This window comes from Schistocerca nitens, chromosome 4 (assembly GCF_023898315.1).
Source record: "Schistocerca nitens isolate TAMUIC-IGC-003100 chromosome 4, iqSchNite1.1, whole genome shotgun sequence".
In the NCBI taxonomy this organism is placed as follows: domain Eukaryota; kingdom Metazoa; phylum Arthropoda; class Insecta; order Orthoptera; family Acrididae; genus Schistocerca; species Schistocerca nitens.
Genome location: NC_064617.1, coordinates 810,060,482 through 810,086,740, shown reverse-complemented (window position 1 = coordinate 810,086,740; position 26,259 = coordinate 810,060,482). Strand labels below are relative to the sequence as shown.

Here is a 26,259-nt window from a genome sequence, read left to right as displayed (position 1 = left end):
GTTGCGTAGACAAGAGCTTTCAAATGCCCCCATAAATGAAAGTCAAGAGGGTTGAGGTCAGGAGAGCGTGGAGGCCATGGAATTGGTCAGCCTCTACCAATCCATCGGTCACCGAATCTGTTGTTGAGAAGCGTACGAACACTTCGACTGAAATGGGCAGGAGCTCCATCGTGCATGAACCACATTTTGTGTCGTACTTGTAAAGGCACATGTTCTAGCAGCACAGGTAGAGTACCCCGTATGAAATCATGATAACGTGCTCCATTGAGCAAAGGTGGAATAACATACTGACGAAACTAATATGAGCTCTAACATGGAAATTAAGCGTTTCCGGGCACATGTCCACATAACATCTTTTCTTTATTTATGTGTGAGGAATGTTTCCTGAAAGTTTGGCCGTACCTTTTTTTAACACCTTGTATAATACTATTAAATTACTCGTAATAATATCAGATAGCCAAATACTTTTCCAGCATCGCTAAAGTAGCCTTTACAGGCAGGATATGTAGCCTCTGATAAGTCGATATCTTTTAGCGAAAGATTTTACATCCCTGATAGAATCTTTGTGTCAGACACCTTACCATAAAGTACCAAATGTAATATTCTATGCATCGCCTCTAATATCCATAAAGTGTGATTCCAGTCTTGCAAGTAGTTATGAAGGATCAGTGATAATAACTGGTTTCACATTTACCGCCTTAGGTGCTACGATCCAACTGCCGATTTGAATTTTGTTGGCCAAATGACCTATTTATTTTTAGATTAACCTGCTTTCCATACACAAACCATAATTAAAAATAGTTTCATAGGATGTTAGTGTATCCTTTAATACGTCTGAGATTGGTCACATGATATTTTAAGTCTGCGGAAAAGCCTCCGCTGAACAAAATACGTGTGACATCATATGCAGAACTGCATTACGATATATTTGCCACCGATGACTTCTACACAGGTTGATAATTGACAATCCATTCGAAAATCACGGATAATACGTAACCAGTCGCCAGCTGTTGGTTCATGAAGGAATATATGTCTGATAGAAAATACCACAAATGGCAGAGTGGCTAAAACAGCAATTCATCTTTATCAGTTGCTGACAGTCACCACAAGAGAATTGGATTCAAGTTGTAACTTTTTCCTAACATAAGGCTATTTGCAGTGAGTAATAGAGAGGTTCAAAAAATGGCTCTGAGCACTATGCGACGTAACTTCTAAGGTCATCAGTCGCCTAGAACTTAGAACTAATTAAACCCAACTAACCTAAGGACATCACACACATCCATGCCCGAGGGAGGATTCGAACCGGCGACCGTAGCGGTCACTCGGCTCCAGATTGCAGCGCCTAGAACCGCACGGCCACTCCGGCCGGCAGTAATAGAGAGGCATACACAATAAATTACAAGTGATATTTGCTACAGGTTGTATTAAACAAATACTCTGGCTATGAATGTGCAAATGACGCACCTAATCAGAGGTAATGTCATTTGCTGCTGTGTTGCATTACCAAGAAACACAATTCGTCTCACTATTTTTTTGCTGTGATCTTCTGCCTGAAGACTTGTTGGTACAGTGCTCCACAGTAGTTTATCTTGTGTTGGCCTCTTCATCTCTACGTAACTACTGCATCCTACATCTATTCGAATCTGTTTAGTGCTGGTGAGCCTTGGACTCTCTCTGTCTCTACAATTTAGCTTCCATTACCAAACTCACGTTTCCTTGATGCCTCAGAATACGTCATTTCAAGTAATCCCCTCTTTCAGACGATTTGTGACATAATTTCCTTTCCCTCCTCAGTTTAGTTCAGTACCTATTCTTTACTTATACGATCTAGATGCCTAATGTTCAGTATTGTTCTTCAGCACCAAAGTTTGAAAGCCTCCATTGTCTTCATCGTCCACAATTAACTTAAACACAAGGCTACGTTCCACACAAATACTTTTATAAAGTACTACTCAACTATTTAAATTAACATTAGATATCAATGGATTTCCTTTTCCCGAAACGCTTTTCTTGCTATTGGCAGTATGCATTTTATATCTTGTCTACTTCTGTCTTCTCTGTTACTGATTCCCTTACAAGTCACTGTCTTATAACTGCAGTTTGAGTTCTGTACAAGCTTTAGATCATCTTGTGTCCCTGTGTTTTTTCGCTGGTTCCTCCAGATGTTCAAAACCTTACTCTAAATATACAAATTGTGTAAACAATGGTTTGCCTTTCTTCAGTCTGTCTACTAAGGAAAGTTGTGGGATCAGTATTGCCTTGTGGTTCAGGTATTTCACAAGAATCTAACATTGTCAATGTTATTTTGTATAGCCTCTCTCCCTCTCCTTTTTACATATTCCTTCCACTTTCATTAGTTTTGGCTTGCCAGATAAGCTCTTTACAGTTGCTTCTCTTTGGAGCAAAGTTTTGTTTCCTATCTTTCTTATTAGGTGTCGGTATCTATGTTTTCCAAGTGCAAAAATCATAGTTGCGATTTTGGATTCTGCCAACGTCACTCTTTAGGTATCTCTATTCCCTATGGCCTTTACTTCCTTCATTCTTATATATCTCGCAATTCAATTCAATGTATCGTGTTTTATCCAAGGATTTCTATCTTACGTTTTTCCCATTTAAATTTTCTGTCGCCTTCACAATTTCTTCTCCCAAAGATATCCGTTCGTTCTGTAGTGGATACCTTCCTCTCTTTCAGTCAGCCATTTCCTAACGCTCCCTTTAAGATTATAGAAAAACTCTTGTATCTTAAATTAATCGAGTTCTGTCTCCTAAATTTGCTACCGTTTACTATCTGTTTAGTTGTAAACCGCAGCTGATAACTAATAAATTATTCGCCAGGAAACGTCTTACAATACGAAATCTGGTTTCTCTGTTAGAAATACGCATCCTTCTTTCATGAACCTCAAGCAAAGTGTTGGCGATGATTAAATCACACTCTGCGCGAAAATTATTTCAGTTGACTTCCCCTTCCGTGCCTTCCCCCAAGCCTACGTTTTACCACTTTTTTGTCTCCTATACCTGCTATACGTTTTAAATTTTTGTCTGTCTTAACTATATGAATAATCTCGTATATTGTTTCAATCTTTTCATCATCTGTGGTGTAGGTAGGCATGTAAACTTGTATCATTCTGGTGTGGTTGTTAGCTTTATGTGTATCTTGGTAATGATAATGTTAATGGCAGTATAGAGATGCAACTAAGTTTGGTGATACCATTTCATTGGTAGTTTCAATAACTAACACTCACAGAGTAGTTAAAATAGATCATATTAACACAGCAAATACTGAGGATCAACTGTCAGACATTTTCAATTATAAATAAATGACTACCACATAAGAGGTAACATACTATCATTATAGTAAGTGGTGTTTAGGTACAGCATTTAGCAATACTAAATGCTGTTACGGCAGTAACAATAAATTTCTCTTTGTGGGGGGTGGGGTGGGGGGGGGGGGGAGCGATCGATTTCCTAAATGAGACAGTAAACAGTTATGAACAGTAATCGTCAGTTCCGTTTATGGTGAAAAACAAAGCACGAATAATTAAACATGCGAAAGACTACATCGTAAATAAGATTTTTAAAAAAGAAGCAGGTGTCTCCACCTGACTTTGTCTTTCTTTCATACAGGTTCACAACGTAGTTAATTAAATTCACCGGGCACTTGAGTGAGTCGCGCCCCATACCGCAGTGGCGGTCCGCGATTGGCTACCGCTCAATTCCTTGAGCCGGCACGTCACCGAGGAAAATGCTTGCCGCGTGCCGAACAGCCGTGCTGTTGTGGGAATCACCGTTTGCGCTGTTCCACTGTTAAGCCAGAGCCGAGGAGGACGCAGGTGTGTAACGTAATGCCGTTCGGATGAGGTGTTGGTCTTCACGGGAGTTTGTCTGGGTGGTGGGACCTGAACCATCTCGTGTTCTACGTCCTTGCTTAAGCCATACTGCATACACCCGCTGCACAACCGAAAAATGTCGTCCCACACGAGCAGCAATTTCCCGGGTGGATGCATCACTTTCTCTCATGCCAATAATACTCCGTCTTTTAAACTCACTTTTACGGCGGTACGGTTCGCACATACCGGGTGATCAAAAAGTCAGTATAAATTTGAAAACTTAATAAACAACATAATAATGTAGATAGAGAGGTAAAAGTTGACACACATGCTTGGAATGACATGGGGTTTTATTAGATCTAAAAAAAATCACAAAATATCCGACAGATGGCGCTGGACGGCCAAACTGCTACTTTGAGGCACGCCGATATGTTACACAATCGCATCATCCCCAAGTTGGCTGATGAACACCTGCTGGAACGTACGATGTTTCTGCAGGATGGCGCTCCACCCCATATTGCCAGACGCGTGAAAGATCTCTTGCGCGCGTCGTTTGGTGAAGATCGTGTGCTCAGCCGCCACTTTCGTCATGCTTGGTCTCATTGGTCCCCAGACCTCAGTCCGTGCGATTATTGGTTTTGGGGTTACCTGAAGTCGCAAGTGTATCGTGATCGACCGACATCTCTAGGGATGCTGAAAGACAACATCCGACGCCAATGCCTCACTCCGGACATGCTTTACAGTGCCGTTCGCAACATTATTCCTCGACTACAGCTATTGTTGAGGAATGATGGTGGACATATTAAGCATTTCCTGTGAAGAACATCATTTTTCCTTTGTCTTACTTTGTTATGGTAATTATTGCTATTCTGATCAGATGAAGCGCCATCTGTCGGACATTTTTTTTTAACTTTTGTAATTTTTTTGGTTCTAATATAACCCCATGTAATACCAAACATGTGTGTCAATTTGTACCTTTCTATCTACATTATTCCGTGATTTTTTCAGTTTTCAAATTTATACTGACTTTTTGATCAACCGGTACGTGTGCGAGGCATACTGCACGTCTGCTCAAGTCGTTTTGATCCATTACCTTCGGTTTATAGTGACAAAAGAGAGCCGCAGGCTAATTTGACCGGTAGGTGGTGTTACGCCGCAACATCGATGTTGACCTTCAACCCGTGTCCGACATGATTCAAATGCTGAACATTGCTGCAGAACATACTAATTTACATGTTCTCTGAATATGAATGTCCTGTCTCTAGTCGTTCATGGTGTCCTGCTTTTTACTGCTGTAAATACTAGCTGATGTGTTGACCCTCTGTTCAGTTATAATTTATGTGACGGTAGCCCAGAAAACCGACAACCTAAGGGAGGTTTACAATAAATTAGAACTTATTATATAAATGTAAAACAAATATTGTTATGAAGCATTAATACTATACACTCAGGCTTTAATGCGTCTTTGTTCCTCCAAGTACGGATGGAATAGTCGGTTAATAAAAATATATATAAGAGATTTAATATTGACTAATGAAATATTATAACATTTACTTCTGACGCACTGATTAATGTAGAAAATAAAAGAAAGTTACATAACAATGAACAGAAAATTTGTAAATAAGAGGTCATCGGTTTTTTAAAAAGGTACATTTATGTTCTGACACTCATTTATCACGTTCTCTGCTACGTATTACAGAAATACGTCTTCCATACTTTACCCTGACTACTTATGTAACCACAGTGACGTTTTCTGTAATATTTTACCAACTCCTCTAATACATAATAATAATATGTATCTTCTTTACGTTACGTGGCTTTATTCCTTTTTTATTAGCTTATTTATTACTGCCTCTTTATCTGATATTAGGGTCTCACTAATCGAAATAAATATTACTATTTCACCGCCAAAATATAGTTAATGGTAACCAAACGTACAGAATTTCAGCGTCAGCATAATTTGGCCGAGCACTGCCCCCAAACCTTCTCCGAACTACAGTTGAGCGCTGTATACTAAAAGCAGTCTCAACTTGGGTAATCCTGTTTGTTCTGTGTCGTTAAGCTGCTAATCCTGGAGAAGCTGTTACAATGCCGAGAGTTACCGCTCCTCATTTGCAACAACAATTCATCACAGACTGCAGTGCAGACTTTAAATCCATCTACTGCTTTCGCATAAATTACCTTTCCAGCATTAAGTTATAACCGAACGCAAGACGAAAGAAAGAAGCACATGTTGTGGTTTCCGGTAAAATACCGTATTTTAACGACACAACAAATAGGAATAGCAGTTTAACAAATGTTTTACTTAATGATTGGCAGTGTTAAAAGAAAGAATAATTTACATGTAGCCAATTAAACATGTATTGCTTATTGCCATGTAGATATTATGAAACTAACCACGTTCCTTCTTTTACCTATCTCTACTGGGCATCTTCAAGCTTTACTCAATCGTCCATTACTCACCCTTACATAGAAAAAACACCTTGAAAATACCGCTGCCAAAATAAAAACTCGTAACAATAATATTCAAAAATTATTCGAATGGCATGGGGAGCTTCAGCATATTCTTTGCGCATATCACCCGTTGCGCTGGTCTTCTCAGCAGGCATGTATTGGGCCCCAGTGTGACTAAACAGCTGCCACACCATCCCATATAGGACGACGACGTAGACTCCGTTCAAGAAACTAGATGCGAGTAATGATGAGGCGAGTGACATGACGGGTCAGAAATGTCAACTTACTGTAAATCCTGAAGAGAGTTAGTGTTTCCGAAATGGTAATATAATACTGCTGGCACAGAAATCGGCAAAAAGCTATGGGTCAAACTGAACAGAGCTCGCACTGAGCATATTCGATGCGCAGACTCACTTTATATATGGGATGCTGCAGAGTCTGCGGTTTGTGACTTTGGGCTCCACACTAGGCAGTCAAATACATTACAAATAAATGCCCCTTGCGTTACTATCAGGGTAGTTGGCGCTTCCTCATTAAAGCTGATGACACATCTCTTACATGGATTAGGAACTTAAATATTGTCATTTAGTCAGGTTTATATGTAGTTTTGTCCTTCTGTATTTTTTTCTATACGCATACCAATATTATATATCTGTACTTTTACACTACCGTGTATGTGAAACACACGATGAATAAACGAAACCCTTCTGCTCCTTTTGCCTTACAATTTTGCAGTTTTGTTAATCTCTTTTTTTTTTTGGTGTTAGTTTCCTCTTTTTTTTCCCACTCATTTGCTGCGTTTTTATGTTTCCTCTTTTCATCATGTGTTGTATGTTTACCAAGTATTTGTACTGCATTTTTCTTTATTTCTGGTAACTGTCTTTACTACCTCACCATATCATCCTTTTCCACTTTTTAAAACAATACGTACCCGAGATTTCATTTTTAAATTCAAACGCCGGCCGGAGTGGCCGTGCGGTTCTAGGCGCTACAGTCTGGAACCGCGAGACCGCTACGGTCGCAGATTCGAATCCTGCCTCGGGCATGGATTTGTGTGCTGAACTTAGTTTAGGTAGGTTTAAGTAGTTCTAGGTTCTAGGGGACTGATGACCTCATAAGTTGAGTCCCATAGAGCTCAGAGCCATTTGAACCATTTTTTAAAAGTCAAACTACAGTTGAATCTTTTACTTTTCCCTGTTCTCAAGTCCTTAATATCCTCTCTTTCAACAATTTACACAGTTTTAATCTGCAGTTCATAGCCAATATATTACAATCAGATTCCACTGTGCTTCTGGAATTGTTTTATAGTTTGAAATTTCCAGGTCAGTCCCACGTATACAACTTCCTTTCGTAGTTCTTAAACTATGAGGTAGCATCAAATAAATTCTGCTTTGTGCAGAACTTGATCAGATGGCTTCGCCTCTCATTGTATTCTCCTGGTCTTTTCTTCTGCAACTTTACCTTTTGTTCCATAACTGCTGCCGAATTCCATTTCCAAATTTTTTGCCTCACTTAACACATTAAGTAGTATTTTTTATGTGACTCTTCAAGCTTTCCCGGCGGATGTGTTGTAAATAGTCTTCACGGGTTTGCCGCCGGATCACGTTGTGCAAATTGCACAATATTTCCTCGGAGCATCTGTCCTAATTCTTCAGGTGGTCCAACCTTGCTCGTGGCTAGGTACGACTGACGGTATCCGCACATCTACGCCCCGTTTTTAGAACATGTGCGCTAAGAATGCGTAGCCGCAGAAATCGCGCATGCGCAGTGATTTGCCATATTCAGTCATTGCCGTTGTCAGTGTGGGGCATCGTATATAGGCCAGACATGCCGCACAGTACAAGAACGCTGCAATGAACATCAGCATCATACACCCTTTCGTCAACCGGATAAGTCGGCAATTGCGGAACACCGCCTGAATACAGGACATCATATGATTTATGAAAAGACGTAAATTTTATCCCCGGCATCATCTTTCTGGGACTTCGTCATTACGGAAGCAATACATATCCGTACAGCTTATAATCTCATCAACAGGGATGCGTGATTTCAACTGAGCACAGTCTGGAACCCTGCATTGGCTGCTATGAAATCACGACGCGAAAATCAAGATTCTTCTATAACTGACCCGTCAGAACAGTGGCCCAGTACAGCCGTTGGTGAGTAACGACTAGCCGCACTGTAGACAAACGCAGCGTACAGCGCACGTACGGGAGAGCCGCTCTGCGATTTTCGGCAGAGGTAGTTTGAATACTGCAAATCACTGCGAATGTGCGATTTCCGCGGCTGCGCATTCTTCGCGCGCGTGTTCTAAGAACGGGGCGTCGGTGTGCGGATACCGCCAGCCGTATCCAGCCACGAGCGAGGTTGAACCACCTGAAGAAGTCGGACAGATGCTCCAAGGGAATATTGTGCATTTTGCACAACGTGATCCGCCGGCAAACCCGTGAAGACTATTTACTATATTTTTTTATCTCGTCATACTTTCTTCCAATTTCATCATCGTTCGAGCTAGCAGGCAAATATACTGATACTGTTGGCCGTTTTTATGTCGTTTCTCTGGGTCTATCTTCAATACAATTACGCGCAATCTCTTCACAGTAGTTTCTTCCCCATTTTTGTGTACTTATTCGTTATTAGACTTCCTCCTGCGTTACCCGTGTCCAACATGATGGCGATAACAATGTACTCACCTGACGAGAAGACCTTCTCTTCGTGCACCGCTCTTGCAATACACCCCCAATATGCAAGTGCAACCTTCTAGTCTTCGTTAACAAATTCCCTAACGCACCACCGGATTAGGAGTAACAACAGATTTGTTCGTTTTAATGTTAACATCCACCACAATGGTCCTTTCTCCTCTTCCTCCCATCTGGCCCACCTTCCCCCACTCCCTCCCCCCGCCCCAGCCGTATTTATCATTAGATTTTACTTCCAGAATACTTGGCCTAAGTAAATGCTATCATTATTAAACTATATGCCAGAGCTACTTGTTTTCGGGAAATATAACGGTTGCACTGCTCTCACGCTTCACCTGTTCGCAGCACCAACGTAACAGTGTCATACAGGTTAATATTACAAGGCCAGATCGCTCAGTCACCAAGGCTGTCTACAATCACTGAAATGGTGACATTCATGGGAATCATTTTAGTCTCGTCTCTCCAGAGACGCTCCACCGTTGTGGTCGTACCTATGGTAAAGGTACGCGTATCGCTGAGGTACACAATTCACTCTGCTGCCTCAAAACCCATGCGTGTTGTGGTTGTGGGTATGTGCGGAAGTGCCACAATTAATAGCTACACATAAGAAAATTCATTTAATGATTGTTTCGGGTAAGCTTACTGATTACTGCATACTAATAGGTTTTCATTAACAAACATGAATCTTGTTATTGGCAAACAAATTTTCAACAGAAGATTGAATAATATTGTTGTAGATTTCTCTATGATTTTAATAAGTAACAACGTATATGAACATAGACGGATTTTTATGCTAAAATATTGAGTATATCTACTTCGTTCTGGGTGAACGCTGGGAGAAAGTAATTACAATCCATTGACTAATTGAAAGGTTTTACGAACATATAAAACTTCATACCAGTCAGTGATAACACCAGTAGTAATAGGGTCACCATTAAAAGTACTGTTTGCACTGCTAGAAGAACAGGCTTTTAGCGGAACATGTACTTACCATCATGAAAATGTCTCTTGCCAGTGATTTAAAAGATAGTGGTGCTCAAGCGACAGTGAACACAGCACAATTATATCGCGACGATATATACTACGTTAACTGAATGTCCCTCATAATATTGCGTCCACATGTTTGCGATAGCTAATTCTGAGTACTTACGTTAGCGACACAACGGGAACTTCTTCGTATATTCATCAAAAGTAATATCAGTGTTGGCATAGCAGACTGCTTTAAATATCTGCTCACTGCGCCAGTAATCACCACTCACTTGGTGATTCCATTACTTGTTTGCCGATTCTGACTGCTACGACAATTTATTAGGTTACACGTAATACGCACTGGGTGGTGGACTCGTTTCTGATAGTGATTTTAAACTCTTTAAACGGTAATTTTAAACATGACTGCCTGTGTAGGGAAGCAGCCTCCTCACGCCATAGTAAATTCACAGCAGTCTTTCCATTGTGTGCCAGCCAGTCCGCTGTAACTAGCTCTGACGTCATAAATGTTGCGCAATACTTTAAAAATTAAGCAAATAACCTGAAACGGTTCTAGCATGTCAGGAGTAATACTAAATCAACATGTGTTGAATATCAGTTCGATAACTTTAACCATATTCGAAATTTGGACGTTTTCCTGTAAAAACCATTGGCGCAACAGAAAAGAGCTAGAGAGTTAAAAATTTATAATTAGATTCATTTTTCATAATTATTTAATAAAAACAGTACTTTGGATTTCACAAATTAAAATTTTAGTGGAAATTCTAGACTTTCTGGTTTTCGTCTTAAAACTTAAGGAAACAAGATAGATTAAGTAGGCTAATAAATAAGGCTAGGATGTTTATATTTAAGTAGAATGGAGATCCGCTATCACCATAAGGATGTGAGAAGTTTCATTTGAATACCTATAAAACTATAGCGCTAGCGTATCTCCAAAGGGCCAGTTCAGAGCTCGTCTACTGCGTGCAGTGTAATTAAATTAATTCTCTCGCCCAAAATATTTAACTTTGCCACGTCAAACTTTTATTATGATTACTTACCTGTGTGTTGAATGCATATTTAAATTGAGAGCTTCATCGGCCATCAGCAAGAGAAGCTATGATTTATTAGGTAACTTAAAGTGGTGCATTACTAGCCCAGCGGCTAGTCGGGAGAGCCGATTTGATCAGGCGTTCCCCTAGCCGTCCGCACCGCGGCTTTATATATAAGAACGCTGCGCGAGGAAGCAAGGCCCCAGTTCTCTCCAGACGCTGAATAGCACGCCATCTGTGTCGGGAATCGCGTCGCGTCGGTATCATTGCTACAAACGGCCTCGGATGCCGTATTAAGTTACTCGGGATACGCATAAGCATGAAATCATTTTCGAGTGAAATGTTAATTCTGGGATGATTTTAATTATTTATCTTCAGTTTGCGTATGTCGTATTTTCACGTGCCGTCGCGGGACAGACATTCTACCATTATTTAGCGTGGCGTTTGATGAACATTATCATCAAATTATGGCGAGCATTTATTTAAACAGTTAATTCGGACAATTATAGTGGCATCAGCGCATTAGACTCTGAACTGCTCTGTTAGTTAGATTGTGTGGATTCTTTTGTTTTTATTTGTGACTTTCAGAATACAGAACTTTTTTTTTTTACGACCGTTTTTGATTATGAATCCCGGACAATCTCCTAATTCCTCAGAGCTATAAGCTGTAACTATAAGTGTATTCTCAGACGAAGTGGGCACTAGGAATTCTAATTACTGGCTTCACGTTTTGCTAATCGCTTTCTGGTTGCCAATATTGTAGTTAGAGAGCCAGTGTTGAGAATGGCGAAAGACAGCATAATTAACATTTTAAATAATAGGAACATTTAACAACAATAATTCCACCCGTCGCCGCACATATGGTTAATCGGCCAGGAAAAGCAGTGTTTCTACATTCAAACCAATTATAATATAACAACGTACTATTCTACTCGCCGCCCCACATATGGTGCATCGGCCGGGAAAGACGACTGAGTAAAAGTGAAAGTGATTTTTAAATATTCGGATTCGCGAGTGAAATGCGACACGCAGCTGAGTAATAGAACAGTGAAAGTGTTACGTGTGCATGTGGACGACGCAATTGGATTAACAACGCATCTGGATTGACGGAGCTGGCACTGAGTGTAGCGGCGCTGCCGGCATCGCTATAAGCCTGTTTCGCCACACCGCAGCAATCCGCAAGAGCAACCGGAGCTGCGCCTGCAATTGCGGGCCACGCAAACACACAACAGCTGTTGAAGTGCCGTTTGCAATTCAGCAAGCTGCGTCGCATCAGTAATCCTGGTACACCACGCCGGCAACGCCATACGTCGTGCAGAAGGAACTAAGTTAAGTGAAAAGTTGTTAAAAATTTTACTAACCTGCACTAAAATACTGTCGGCCATGGAACCGCCAAAAGACACTGAGGTTAAACTTAAATCAGAACCTATGTCTGTTGAGGGAACTGTAAATCCAGACTGTTATATCCTAGCCAGTAATGCCAACCGAGCCCGCTGCCAAAAATGTTGGCAGCATCAAAGTCCGGACGCCGTCCGCATAAGCAGCGCCAGCGATACAGGAAATCGCCGCAAGTCTGCGCGCGCCACCGCTGGCTTCTGGCTTCTTAAGCGCTGGAGTCGCGAGCGCTAGTACAGTTCTGTATTCGCCGCTCAGTTGTATACTCGCCACCGAATTGTGTACTTGCTAGTCAGTTGTGTGTTCATCGCAGCAGAGTTTTTGTCTGTCGTCAGCCGACGCTGACCTAGCCGCTCCGACTCGAACTAGACAGATTTCTGTAGACACGGAGTTCACTACTGTGTTCCTGTATCTTCGTTAATAAAGATAAGTACCGACTTTATTTAATCAGAGTGTTTGGGTTTTCATCTTTCTGTTCACTGTTCCAGCGGACCGGTCGGCCTGCTATTAAAAGTGTGGCGGTGACTTCGTAAGCCGTTTCTACAGCGAATTGTTTGTCGCTACGAACGCCGCCACAAAACTGGCGACGAGGACTTCCGAACTCGTGTGCAGGGCTGGTTCAACTTGTTTCTTGAGATAGAATTTTGGGGGCTGGTTTAATTTGTGTTCACTATGTCTGCCGAATTACAACAGTTGATCTTGTTACAGAGTCAGCAAATACAAAGTCTGGTTGGAGCAATCGCCAAACAAGCGGCTAATCCACCACCACACAAGGAACAAGCACAGGCAGCACCGCCTTTTCGTGCTTTTGAGGCATCACGAGAAGAATGGCAAGAATATTTCGCGCAGTTGCAGGCGCACATGTCAGTCTACAAAATCACAGGTAATGAGTGGCAGCTTTATTTAATTTCCACTGCAGGCGTGGAAGTCTATAGACTACTTTGTAAGTTGTTCCCGGAATCCAAGCCAGAAGCTTTAGACTATGACGTTGTTGTTACCAAGCTTGCTGAGTATTTCGAGTCGCGAGTTCATGTGGCAGCGGCCAGATTCAAGTTCTTCAGATTAAAGAAACTGCCACATCAATCTAATAAACAGTGGTTAACAGATTTACGGGGCCTCACCCGTCAGTGCCGATTTAATTATGTGTGTGGAGCTTCCTACAGTGATGTCATGCTACGCGACGCTATTACTCAAAACATTGCAGATTCTCGTATTCGTGCTGCTATCTTAAAGTTGCCTGACCCGTCATTAGAGACTGTGATGAACATTATTGAAGCCCAAGATACTTTTGACTATGCTGAGTGTGAGATCAGCCATGTATTTCTCAAATTGCCTGTGCTAAGCAAGTTATGTCACGCCCGCGGCCCCACCGGCAGAGTCAGACTGTAAACACTAGCCGGCCGTGTCATGTTAAACACATTCGTCAGCCGCGTGTGCAAAATGATAGACTTAAGTCTTGCCCTAAGTGTGTTCTTGCTCATCCTCGTGAACGTTGCCCGTTACGAAACGCGGTTTGTCACTTTTGTCAAAGGAAAGGACACATCCAGACTGTTTGTTTGCGTAAACGCAAGAACAATTCTAGTGCTGCCCAGCCCATGGATATTCATGTTCTTCAAAGCCAGCCCGCCCAGGAGGTCGGGTTTAAAGACTCTTCCACGGTTCGTGTGGGTAATAAACTTGTTCGCAATAAGCCACCCACCCAGCCCTCTGCTATGCGACCCAAGCGTAATTCAAACGCTGTAAAAAGTAATGTACAGACTGCAAGTGAAGCGGGAGTTGTTGTTCCACCCGCCCAACCCACGAGTTGTCGTAAGCAGCGAACACGCGCTAAACGCGCTTATTTTGTGTCTTCCGCCTCCGCTGCACCGATCCAGAGACAGTGTAATAAACTATTTGTGAAGCTACGCATCCAGGATAAGACCTTCAATTTTCAATTATACACTGGTGCGTCTGTGACTCTCATAAATAGTGCTACGTATGCGGCTATCGGCCGCCCTAAACTTTCAGCGGCAAAACATTCTTTGGCTACTTATAGTGGAGAACAAATTCCTGTGTTAGGTGTATGTAGCGTGCCAGCCACATTCCGGGGCAACACAAAAACAGTTTCATTCACAGTGCTCCGCGCTACAGACAGTGTAAACATTTTCCGATTAGACTGTTTTGACTTGTTTGGCCTGTCTATCCAAGACAATGTGTTGCAACTTAATTCTGTTGTTGTTCCTCAAGACAGCATAACCGATTTGTGTAACCGATACAGTGACATATTTAAAGACGAACTCGGTTGTGCTGCGAACTTTGCCGCTCATATTACGTTAACAGATAATGCTCAGCCTCGATTTTTTCGTGCTCGTCCAGTGCCTCACGCCCTCCGGGCACCTGTAGAAGATGAACTTCGTCGTTGGCAAAACGACGGTGTTATTCAACCCGTTTCAGCGAGCCAGTGGGCTTCTCCCTTAGTTATTACAAAGAAACCGTCTGGCAAGTTACGTTTGTGTGCTGATTTTAAGTCGACAGTTAATCCTCAGACTGTCAATGATTCTTTTCCTTTACCTAGACCGGACGAGCTGATGGATAAGTTAGGGGAAGCTCGTTTCTTTTCCAAAATTGATCTCCGTGAAGCATATTTGCAATTGCCCCTCGACGAGCAATCACAACAGTATTTTGTCATAAACACGTCGTTGGGGTTGTTCCGTTTTCTGCGTTTGCCTTTTGGTTGTGCGTCAGCTCCAGCTGTTTTTCAGCGTTTTTTGTCCCAACTTTTGGCTAATGTGCCATCGTGTTGCAACTATTTAGACGATATTGTTGTGTCCGGTCGGACGCCTGCTGAACATTTCCGTAATTTGGAGTGTTTGTTTACAGTGTTGTCTCAGGCAGGCCTACGTTGCAACATCGATAAATGTTCATTTTTCCTTGCGGAGTTGGAGTATCTGGGACATGTTATTAATGCTCAAGGCATTCATCCCTCCCAGTCACATTTAGCAGCTATTCGTGATTTGCCCGCCCCTCGCAATCTGCAAGAATTGCAAGCAGTTCTTGGCAAATTGACATATTATATTAGGTTTATACCTAATGCATCACAGATTGCTGCACCGTTGCATCGTCTCCGCCGTAAGAATGTTCCGTTTGTGTGGTCAGCTGATTGCCAATCAGCCTTTCAGCAGCTGAAAGAGGCTTTATTGAAAGATCGTTGTCTGGTCCATTACGACCCTAACAAGCCTCTGGTGTTAGCTTGTGATGCTTCTTCTTTCGGTCTCGGTGCTGTGTTGTCTCACCGAGTCGGTAACACCGAACGTCCTATTGCGTTCGCATCTAAATTGTTAAACAAAGCTCAGTGTAATTATAGCCAATTGGACAAGGAAGCGTTGGCTATTGTGTTCGGTGTCACAAAATTCCATCACTACCTCTATGGTAGACCATTCTATTTAGTAACAGATCACAAGCCTCTGACGTCGCAGTTTCATCCGTCTAAACCAGTTCCTCAGCGGACAGCTCAGAGACTACAACGTTGGGCTCTTTTGTTATCACAATACCAGTATGAGATACTGTATCGCCCTACAGCTCAGCATGCAAACGCTGACGCGCTTTCTCGATTGCCGATTGCTGCGGACGAGGTCTTCGATTCCTCTGACGACTCTTGCCATCAGATTGACGCCGATGAGCATCAATCCCTCCGGGATTTTCCGATTGATTATCGTCAGGTGGCACGTGAGACAGCTACGGATCCTCATCTGAGTTTACTATTACGTTTTGTTCAACGTGGTTGGCCGTCCAAGGCAAAGGACATATCGGATCCTGTGGTTTGTCGCTATTATCCGCAACGTCATCTGTTGTCTGTTTCGCACGGAGTTTTACTGTTACGCACCGAGAATGACCAGCTTCGTGTAGTGGTTCCCCAAGTGCTCCAATCCAAGGTCCTCGACTTGTTGCATCAAGGTCATTGGGGAGTGGTCTGCACCAAGCAGCTAGCCCGCCGTCATTGTACATGGATCGGTATTGATAAGCAGATTACGCAGATGTCTACAGATTGTTCGACGTGTGCCGAACAGCAAGCTGCTCCGCCTCAACGCTATTTTGAGTGGGCACGCCCTGCCGGTCCCTGGCAGCGAGTACATATTGATTTCGCTGGTCCATATTGGAATTCTCGTTTTCCGTTTGTTGTGCCCATGCAGTCTACAACGTCTGCACAAACTATACGGGCGTTGACTTCCATTTTTTGTATTGAGGGTCTTCCAGAAGTTTTAGTGTCTGACAATGGTCCACAATTTACCTCCACTGAATTTGAAGGTTTTTGTTCTGCCAATGGCATTCGAAATGTTCTTACTCCGCCGTTCCACCCTCAATCGAATGGTGCAGCGGAACGTTTTGTACGCACATTCAAGGATCATATGGACCGCCTTCAGGCTACGCACTCTCGTCAGCAGGCCCTCATCACGTTCCTGTCGTCGTACCGGACCACGCCACGCGACGGCCCTTCGCCTGCGGAGCTTCTCCACGGCCGTCGTCATCGCACCCTACTACGGTTGTTGCACCCCCCGGATCGACCCGCCGCTTCTGAGCATCGCACGCGTTTTCAGCGCAAGGACGCCGTTTTTTTCAGAGTTTATCACGGTCGCCGTCGTTGGGAACGTGGTACCGTGATAAGTGTCGAGGGTCGCGGTTTTTATACTGTTCAAGGTGCTACGGGGGTGCACAGGAGGCATCAGAACCAGTTGCGCCGCGCTGGCCGCCCGGATTCTGCCGCTCGTTCTTTGTCCACAGATTTGGTCCGCGGCGGGTTCCAGCCGCGCCTTCCGACTTCGCTGCCGCCCCCAGGGCAGCAGCAGCAGCCGTCGCCGCTATCACGCCGACAGCCCGTCCCGTTGATGCCTCCCGCGCAGCTTCATCCTGGAGCGCCCCAGGTGGTCGCTCCGGCGCCTGCGGTCCCTCTTCAGTCGCCACCGCCTTCGCAGCTGATGGACGTCGACCCCTCAGCCGGGCCGCCTTCCCAAGCGGTGGCTGTGCAGCCTGTACTGCAGCCGCTTTCCTTGGGCACCCCCAAGGAGTCTGACACCGCAGCGCCTTGTCCGGCGCCCACTCAGCAGCCGTCGACGCAGCGTCAGGAGACACTGCCTCTCTTCGTGGGTCCCGACGCCCCGTCGCGTCCAGTACCAGAAGCTGCGCCCGTGGTCACAGGCGTGCACCCTGACCTCGGTTTTCAGTCAGTGTTTCCCGAGGCCCCGCGCAGCCAATGCTGGGGTGCGGACCGGGGACTGCCACCGACAACAGTCTCCACCCCGGTCTCTTCTGCTACGTCTGCGGCCAGACCCCTCCCCCGCCGTCGACGCTCGCCACGTCATTATTCAACGACGGTGCGGCGATTTGGGGGGGAGGAGTGTTATATCCTAGCCAGTAATGCCAACCGAGCCCGCTGCCAAAAAGGTTGGCAGCATCAAAGTCCGGACGCCGTCCGCATAAGCAGCGCCAGCGATACAGGAAATTGCCGCAAGTCTGCGCGCGCCACCGCTGGCTTATGGCTTCTTAAGCGCTGGAGTCGCGAGCGCTAGGACAGTTCTGTATTCGCCGCTCAGTTGTATACTCGCCACCGAATTGTGTACTTGCTAGTCAGTTGTGTGTTCATCGCAGCAGAGTTTTTGTTTGTCGTCAGCCGACGCTGACCTAGCCGCTCCGACTCGAACTAGACAGATTTCTGTAGACACGGTGTTCACTACTGTGTTCCTGTATCTTCGTTAATAAAGATAAGTACCGACTTTATTTAATCAGAGTGTTTGGGTTTTCATCTTTCTGTTCACTGTTCCAGCGGACCGGTCGGCCCGCTATTAAAAGTGTGGCGGTGACTTCGTAAGCCGTTTCTACAGCGAATTGTTTGTCGCTACGAACGCCGCCACAAAACAGACAACGGTTCAAGTGTAAATATGCATGGAAGTAGTAATGTTAAAGTGAAATATGAAGTATTGTCTCCTGGCAGTAGTGTAAAAAGGGGCAATGATTCAATAATAGAGACCCCTGTAGTAAAGCATAAATTAGAAATTGTAAATTTATTGGATGATAGTTTATATGATGAGTTAAAAACGAAACAGTCATCAGAGGTAGTAGAGTTTAAAAAGGATAAGTTAGATATGACTGATCAATCAGAAGTTTCATTTAGTTTTGATGATTCTGGTGTTGGAGCTAGTTTTTCGTCACCTGAGTGTGAAAAGAAACCAGCTAGTGAGCAACCCAAAGATTTTGGGGCTATTGATTTAAATGTTATATTACAAGCAATAGCTGCCAGTAATGCAAAATTGTCAGCCAGTAATGCTGAATTAAAATACGAGATTGTGGCCAGCCAAACTAATTTTAATAAACGATTTGAGGCAATGGACAATACCTTCAAGGCTGGTTGCAATAAGTTGAAAGAGGATCTGGACAGATTGAATTATAAAATTGATTACAATCATGTGGATATTAAGAAAAAAGTTGCTCAACAATTTACTGAAATGTATAAAACAGTAAAATCCGAAGTTGCTGAGGTTCGCAAAGACTTACAAATGGAAGATGCGAAGCTGGAGCACAGTTAACAGAAAAGATCGAGGCGGAATCTGAACTGTGCTCAGATAGATTTAAAGATGTTAATATAAAAGTAAATATATGTCAAGCAGAAGTAGACGCAATCAAAACTGATACTACTCATATTGTGCAAAGAGTAGATAATGTTGAAATGAAAGTAGAAAATATTAGTACTAACATTGCTAACATTGAGAGTAAAGTAGCTTCAGTAACTTCTCGTAATGGTAGTATACAACAAGTTGTAGCTGCAAACGCCGCTTTTATCGGGTGTCGGCAGTTCTTGCGGTTCGATCCAGATAAAAATATCCACCCGCTAGATATCTGGAACTATTTTGAAGATGTGATTCCACCAACTTGGTCTGAAAGAGAGAAAATCTCATTTATTAGAAGCCATTTAGCAGGTGACGCCATGCGTTGGTCAACTGATGTTATGTTGAAGTGTAAAACATTGGCGGAGTTTAAAACAGATTTCATTAATGACTATTGGTCTAGCAATAAGGAAAATGAGGTGTTGAGAGGATTTTGGGGTGGAAAAAGCTTCAATGCAGGCAAGGAATCAATTAAAGAATTTGCTTGGTCATGGATTTCACGTTTGTCACATTTGGACCAAAAGCTAAAACCGGAAATAATTATACTAGGTCTTGAAGCCAAACTGCCATGGTATTGGCAAACTAGAATTATATCTGCCCCTAGAGACAATCTGAATATTTGGAACGTGTAGAACGTGTTGCTGCCAATGAGGAGCAAGCACGTAATAAAAGAAATGCTAATAACAATAGTAGTAATTTTAAGAACGAGCAGAATGGCAATGTAAACATCAGAACCGTAGGTGTTCGTCATCCTAAGAGAGGTAGGAATTGGGGAAATAATTATCAGAACCAACAATGGCATCCAAGTGATAATAATTTTGTGCCAAACAAAATTATGCATGTAAACAACAGTACGGAAAGCAATGCTATGTCAGTTAACTATAATGAAAATAAAGGAAACAGTAGTAGGCCGAGGCAGGAAAACTAGTTCCCGCCTATGAGGACACTGGCGCTCACCAGGCGGTTACTTTTCCGAAGCCAGTAGTTACGGGAATTGCTAAGACAGATCAGAATACTCAAACTGAACATGTGGATGAAGTGTCGGTAGCATCTAAGGATACAACAGAAACATTAGATCACTCACAGTATTTGATAGATACCGTGTTAGAGACGCTTTCTAAGTGGGAAGAGAAAGAGAAGGCGCAGCAGTGTAACAGTAGGGAAGAGCTACAAAATACTGAATTGTCAGGTGAAGAAGCAGAAGAAATTCATGCTTATATTTAGGATGAGGATGATGTGCTCTTATCTAAAGTGCCTGTGCAGGATGTTGATAATGTACTAATAGATTTAGGACAGGAGATAAGTGAGAATGTAGAGGGTAGCCTGTTGGGGGTCAATGAACCCAGTAGCTGTGACCAGTTGTCACTTGAGAAGGAACCCAGCGATAAGAGTAAAAGTGGTTTAGCTGTAACTAGTGTTATGCCCGGTCAGGAGGCGCAGAATCGCCCAGACTACAGTAATTTGGGTTATGTTCAGCAAACTAAATGTAATGAAGTTGTGCGGTGTTTCGATTTGAAATTAATAGACCGACTGGAAAAGGCAGCTGAAAATGTAATTCAGGAAACCCCTACACACTTTGACCTAAATGTAATGAAGACAGATGTCGATCACTTTAGTTGGAGACAAATCCAAAAGGAACTATTGGATGAGTTTCAGGAACCACCTGTACAACCTAGAATGAGCCACCCTATAATAATACTGAATATGTTGGGTATCAATGTACGTTGTCTCTTAGACAGTGGAAGTGAGACGATATCTCAGTCCTTCTTTGATGCATTACCTGGTAAAAACAAGCTTACAGTAATGAGGGTATCAGGACTAAGAATAATTGGTGCTACTGGCAAGGTGTCAAAAACGGTAAAGCAAGAAGCTTTGCTGCCCGTTAACATTAATGGTAATTTAATTGATCATCCATGTTTAATTGTAAACAATCACAGTATTGAGGTTTTAATTGGCATAGATTTCTTGTCGAAATATCAAAGTGTAGTTGACTTTGAAAGAAGCCAGTTAAAAATGCTCTTGCCGATAACCGGAGTAATTGCAGTCCCTTTTAGTGATAAACATGTAGTAGCTAATGATGACACTTGGGAGCTGCCTATACGAGTTCTGAAAAACAGGAGATATTGGGACGAAAGTGTTAATCTTAGTACAAGTAAGCTAAACACAGAAGAAGAAGAAGCAATTATTTTAGACAAAATAGAAGCTAAATTGCAGGAAATCGATAAAATTTCAGCTAATCAGAAGGAAGAACTGAGACAGGTTCTAAAAAGGCATCATAAAGTATTTTCAGATCGACGTGGCGTGGTCAAAGCTTATGATCGAATGCTGTAGGGAGGAGGTTGTTCTGTAACCTCTACACAGTGTGGCAGCTGTGCAGTCCCAGCTGTGTGAGATCTTCTTTCCTTTTCAGGTGTCACTCATTCTTCATCTTTCCTATCCACCTAAAATTTCGACCTTTTCTTTCCAACACAAAATTTTCCAGTATGGTTATCAAGCCAGCATTAAACAATGAATGCTGTAGGGAGGAGGTTGTTCTGTAACCTCTACACATTGTGGCAGCTGTGCAGTCCCAGCTGTGTGAGATCTTCTTTCCTCTTCAGGTCTCACTCATTCTTCATCTTTCCTATCTACAAAAATTTCGACCCCTTCTTTCCATTACGAAAATTTTCTGAAACTAATGAATGCTGTAGGAAGGAGGTTGTTCTGTAACCTCTACACAGTGTGGCAGCTGTGCAGTCCCAGCTGTGTGAGATCTTCTTTCCATTTCAGGTCTCACTCATTCTTCATCTTTCCTATCTACAAAAATTTCGACCCCTTCTTTCCAATATGAAAATTTTCTGAAACCAATGAATGCTGTAGGGAGGAGGTTGTTCTGTAACCTCTACACAGTGTGGCAACTGTGCAGTCCCAGCTGTGTGAGATCTTCTTTCCATTTCAGGTCTCACTCATTCTTCATCTTTCCTATCCACCAACATTTCGGCTCCTATTCTCAAATACAAAAATTTTCCGTCATGACTATCAAGCCATGAGTTCTGTAACCATTCTATCCACCGATCAGTGAAGAAAAATACCTAATGTGACAAACCTAACAGTGACGTAAACAACAGAGAAGTATGACGTAATTAAGATACAAAGGTATTTGAGTAACAATTATGTATAGAATCCTGGTAATATATTAAGTACTAAGTGTTGTTTTATTGGAAATGGTCCCAAAATAATATTTTAAAAAGATATACAAATTCGTGTACAAGCAGGATCTGAAGTGGTAGTGAAACCTAGTGTACGCATTAGAGCTAACTAATAAATAGTAAGAGAGAGTGCTTAGTGTTATGAAAAATATGCAGATAAATTGTAAAAATGAACTCACCTTGTGTAGCAAGGAATGGCAGTGTAATAGAATTGAACAGTGTTTGTGGTTGAGACGTGAAGGACACGTCCCTGAAGTATTTATAAGGTTGGAGATGGCCATTATTTTGGTGTAGTGTGTGACAGGACACACCTACACGTATTGAGGTTATGAGTTGGAGGCATGAATGCGACCATAGGTACCCTTATGTTGGATGAGACAGAGCAGCTCATGTTGTCCTATAGGTTTAAGGAATTTAGCATTACGCTCGTCCATAATTACTTGATGCACTTTAGTGGTAGGTCGAGAGAGACTACCTGTGGTTTCAGCGTCCGATCGAGTGGAAATGGATTGCCATGTGAGCAAACTGATCAGCTGCAATACACTATAGACATGGAATAAATGTGCTATCCTATGCTTTAAATGTTAATAGAGTGAGTGTTAAATAAGTACATACACTAGCAACATATTTGAGTAACATAATGGTAGAAGTGAAACATTATTTATAGCTCAGCATAAATACACTTCGATGAAGTAAGTACCTAATTGCAGATGTGGAACTGACACAGCAGCACAGGACCAATAAGTGGATTTAGTAGTCAACTAAACGTAGTGTGTTTTGAACACTCAGAACAGTACTATTACCAAAAGTTACTCACATGTACAAAGAAGCTGAAACAACTACTAATCAAATATACCCATACTATCTCTAAAAATAAGGTAATCGGAGATGAGTCAGCTAAATAAATAAAATACAATTGTCAGGAATGTACCGAGCATTGGTTCAGTGTTCCGGGCCAGAAATAATAAACTGAAATTAAATAGGATTCATGATTGTATGCCTTGAGCATAAATTTTCTCTAGTACGTGACTAACGGCGTTTTGAGCCATTTGTTTACAATTTTTATGACAATTAAGTAACCACGAGAGTAAAATTGAAAAAGTTCTGTTAACTTCGTTCCACAAACATATTGATGGATAAAATGTATATATCCCCATTTCATTGTGACCCAGCCTTAGATGTTAAGTGAACAGAGTCTGAGGCACTCATTTTTGTTTGTTCTACAGGACAAACCAAATAATGGCAGCCTGGTAGCTGCGTCAAAGCGTGGAGTGACTTGGACGCAACTCACAGTGACCCCTCCCCTTTCCCCATGTAATTTAGAGTGAACGTGAAGGACGCACACCATAGCAACTTCCCCTCCGCTAACCTTGTGAATGGAAGTGTAGGACGCCAGCCAAAGCGGCTACAACCACGTGTGTAAAAATGATTTGTGAAATTTTCTTTCAGGTTTAGAAAAGACTGCTAAGATATAATCATCTGTTTATGTATCTTGAAAAAACTATTATTTTCTTTGAATTTGTGTATGTAAAAATGTATTTAATGGATTTAAGATTTTCATAATTTAACATATTTTTGTGTGTTTGTTTGTCTAAGGCAATATGTATAACAAAGTGTTTCATTGACTTTGCTTAAATTTTGAGTAATAGCGTTGCTTAAGAGGCACTGAACATGCCTGCAATTTAAACAATTAATGTAGGTAATCAGTTTTCCTTTAATGTTTCTACATGTTTACATTTCAATTTTAATTTTCATAGGAAGTTAAACTGTACTCTTGCTTCCCTTTTTGTAATTAATTTTTTTTTTCATTCAATAACATTTATAAACAAAAAATTTAAGTAGAGGGTGATGTAGGGAAGCAGCCTACTCACACCATAGTAAATTCACAGCAGTCTTTCCATTGTGTGCCAGCCAGTCCGCTGTAACTAGCTCTGACGTTATAAATGTTGCGCAATACTTTAAAAATTAAGCAAATAACCTGAAACGGTTCTAGCATGTCAGGAGTAATACTAAATCAACATGTGTTGAATATCAGTTCGACAACATTAGCCATATTCGAAATTTGGATGTTTTTCTGTAAAAATCATTGGCGCAACAGAAAAGAGCTAGAGAGTTAAAAATTTATAATTAGATTCATTTTTCATAATTATTTAATAAAAACAGTACTTTGGATTTCACAAATTAAAATTGTAGAGGAAATTCATGATTTTCTGGTTTTCGTCTTAAAACTTAAGGAAACAAGATAGATTAAGTAGGCTAATAAATAAGGCTAGGATGTTTATATTGAAGTAGAATGGAGATCCGCTATCACCATAAGGATGTGAGAAGTTTCATTTGAATACCTATAAAACTATAGCGCTAGCGTATCTCCAAAGGGCCAGATCAGAGCTCGTCTACTGCGTGCAGTGTAATTAAATTAATTCTCTCTCCCAAAATATTTAACTTAGCCACGTCAAACATTTATTATGATTACTTACCTGTGTGTTGAATGCATATTTAAATTGAGAGCTTCATCGGCCATCAGCAAGAGAAGCTATGATTTATTAGGTAACTTAAAGTGGTGCATTACTAGCCCAGCGGCTAGTCGGGAGTGTCGATTTGATCAGGCGTTCCCTTAGCCGTCCGCACCGCAGCTTTATATATAAGAATGCTGCGCGAGGAAGCAAGGCTCCAGTTCTCTCCAGACGCTGAATAGCACGCCATCTGTGTCGGGAATCGCGTCGCGTCGGTATCATTGCTACAAACGGCCTCGGATGCCGTATTAAGTTACTCGGGATACGCGTAAGCATGAAATCATTTTCGAGTGAAGTGTTAATTCTGGGATGATGTGACTTTCAGAATACAGAACGTTTTTTTTACGACCGTTTTTGATTATGAATCCCGGACAATCTCCTAATTCCTCAGAGCTATAAGCTGTAACTATAAGTGTATTCTCAGACGAAGTGGGCACTAGGAATTCTAATTACAGGCTTCACGTTTTGCTAATCACTTTCTGATTGCCAATATTGTAGTTAGAGAGCCAGTGTTGAGAACGGCGAAAGACAGCATAATTAACATTCAAAATAATAGGAACATTTAACAACAATAATTCCACCCGTCGCCGCACATATGGTTAATCAGCCGGGAAAAGCAGTGTTTCTACATTCAAACAAATTATAATATAACAACGTACTATTCTACTCGCCGCCCCACACCTGTCTTAGGAATTACGTTTGTGCGTCGTATACTGGTGGCTGGGCAGCTTGGTGGCTTCTACTGAAGCACGTTAAGTAAATTTGAGTGACAGAATATATTAGCAAACTGTCAGTCTTGTAATTTTTTTCAGTTTTGTCATCGCTTTGTGTAAGTATAGTCCGTCCGTTGCAGCTACCGCTTGACAATGACATGATAGCCGCAGCTGGCCACCAGTGGAAAATAATAATTACAGTCCGCCGGAAATAATGTCGCATCATAATTTTTTTACGACTCTGGTATCGTCCAGAAGGAAAGTAATTGCATAACCTTTGTTTTAACACTGTAGACATATTTCATTCCAGTATTTCTTCAGATTTCAAGGAATGAGTTACTAGGAATCGCCGATAAATCAGGAATCAAATAAATAAGTCTAAACAACGTAAACAAATGTTCAAAAGTCTTTAGAAAATTAATGAACTTTCTTCTTCAGAGAACGTTATTCAAAATAATGAAAGGAAACTAATTTTTCAACATACTTTGACATCTTAGCTATTTTCATACGTAATTTCCGTTCAAATTTGAACTCTCTTCGCAGCTGCCCACAAGATCCACTGTGTCTGCTGGACACTTGACTATTGCCAAGTTGTCTCTCCACTCGTTATCTTCACCACTCCGTCCACCGTCATTCTCAGACACATTTCTGCTCAAAGAACCCTACAATTAAAAAAAAAATATGGTAGTCACTTGGGGCCAAGTCCAGCTATAAGGCGAATGTTCAGAACCTTCCCATTTAAACTGCCAAAGCAAGCTCTTCGTCAAAGCAATAGAACACATGAAGAGCCCAAATGCCCCTGGTTAAGAATCCACGC

The 26,259-nt window shown here is 42.0% G+C and overlaps 1 protein-coding gene across 1 annotated transcript; it reads left to right on the top strand.

Moving 5' to 3' along the window:
• The first annotated feature begins 13,988 nt into the window (after positions 1-13,988).
• Positions 13,989-25,777, top strand: LOC126252589 (uncharacterized). Its single transcript, XM_049953490.1, has 3 exons — positions 13,989-14,118; positions 17,152-17,590; positions 25,753-25,777. Exons 1-3 carry the CDS (start codon positions 13,989-13,991, stop codon positions 25,775-25,777), a joined length of 594 nt encoding a protein of 197 aa, XP_049809447.1.
• The last annotated feature ends 482 nt before the right edge of the window (positions 25,778-26,259 follow it).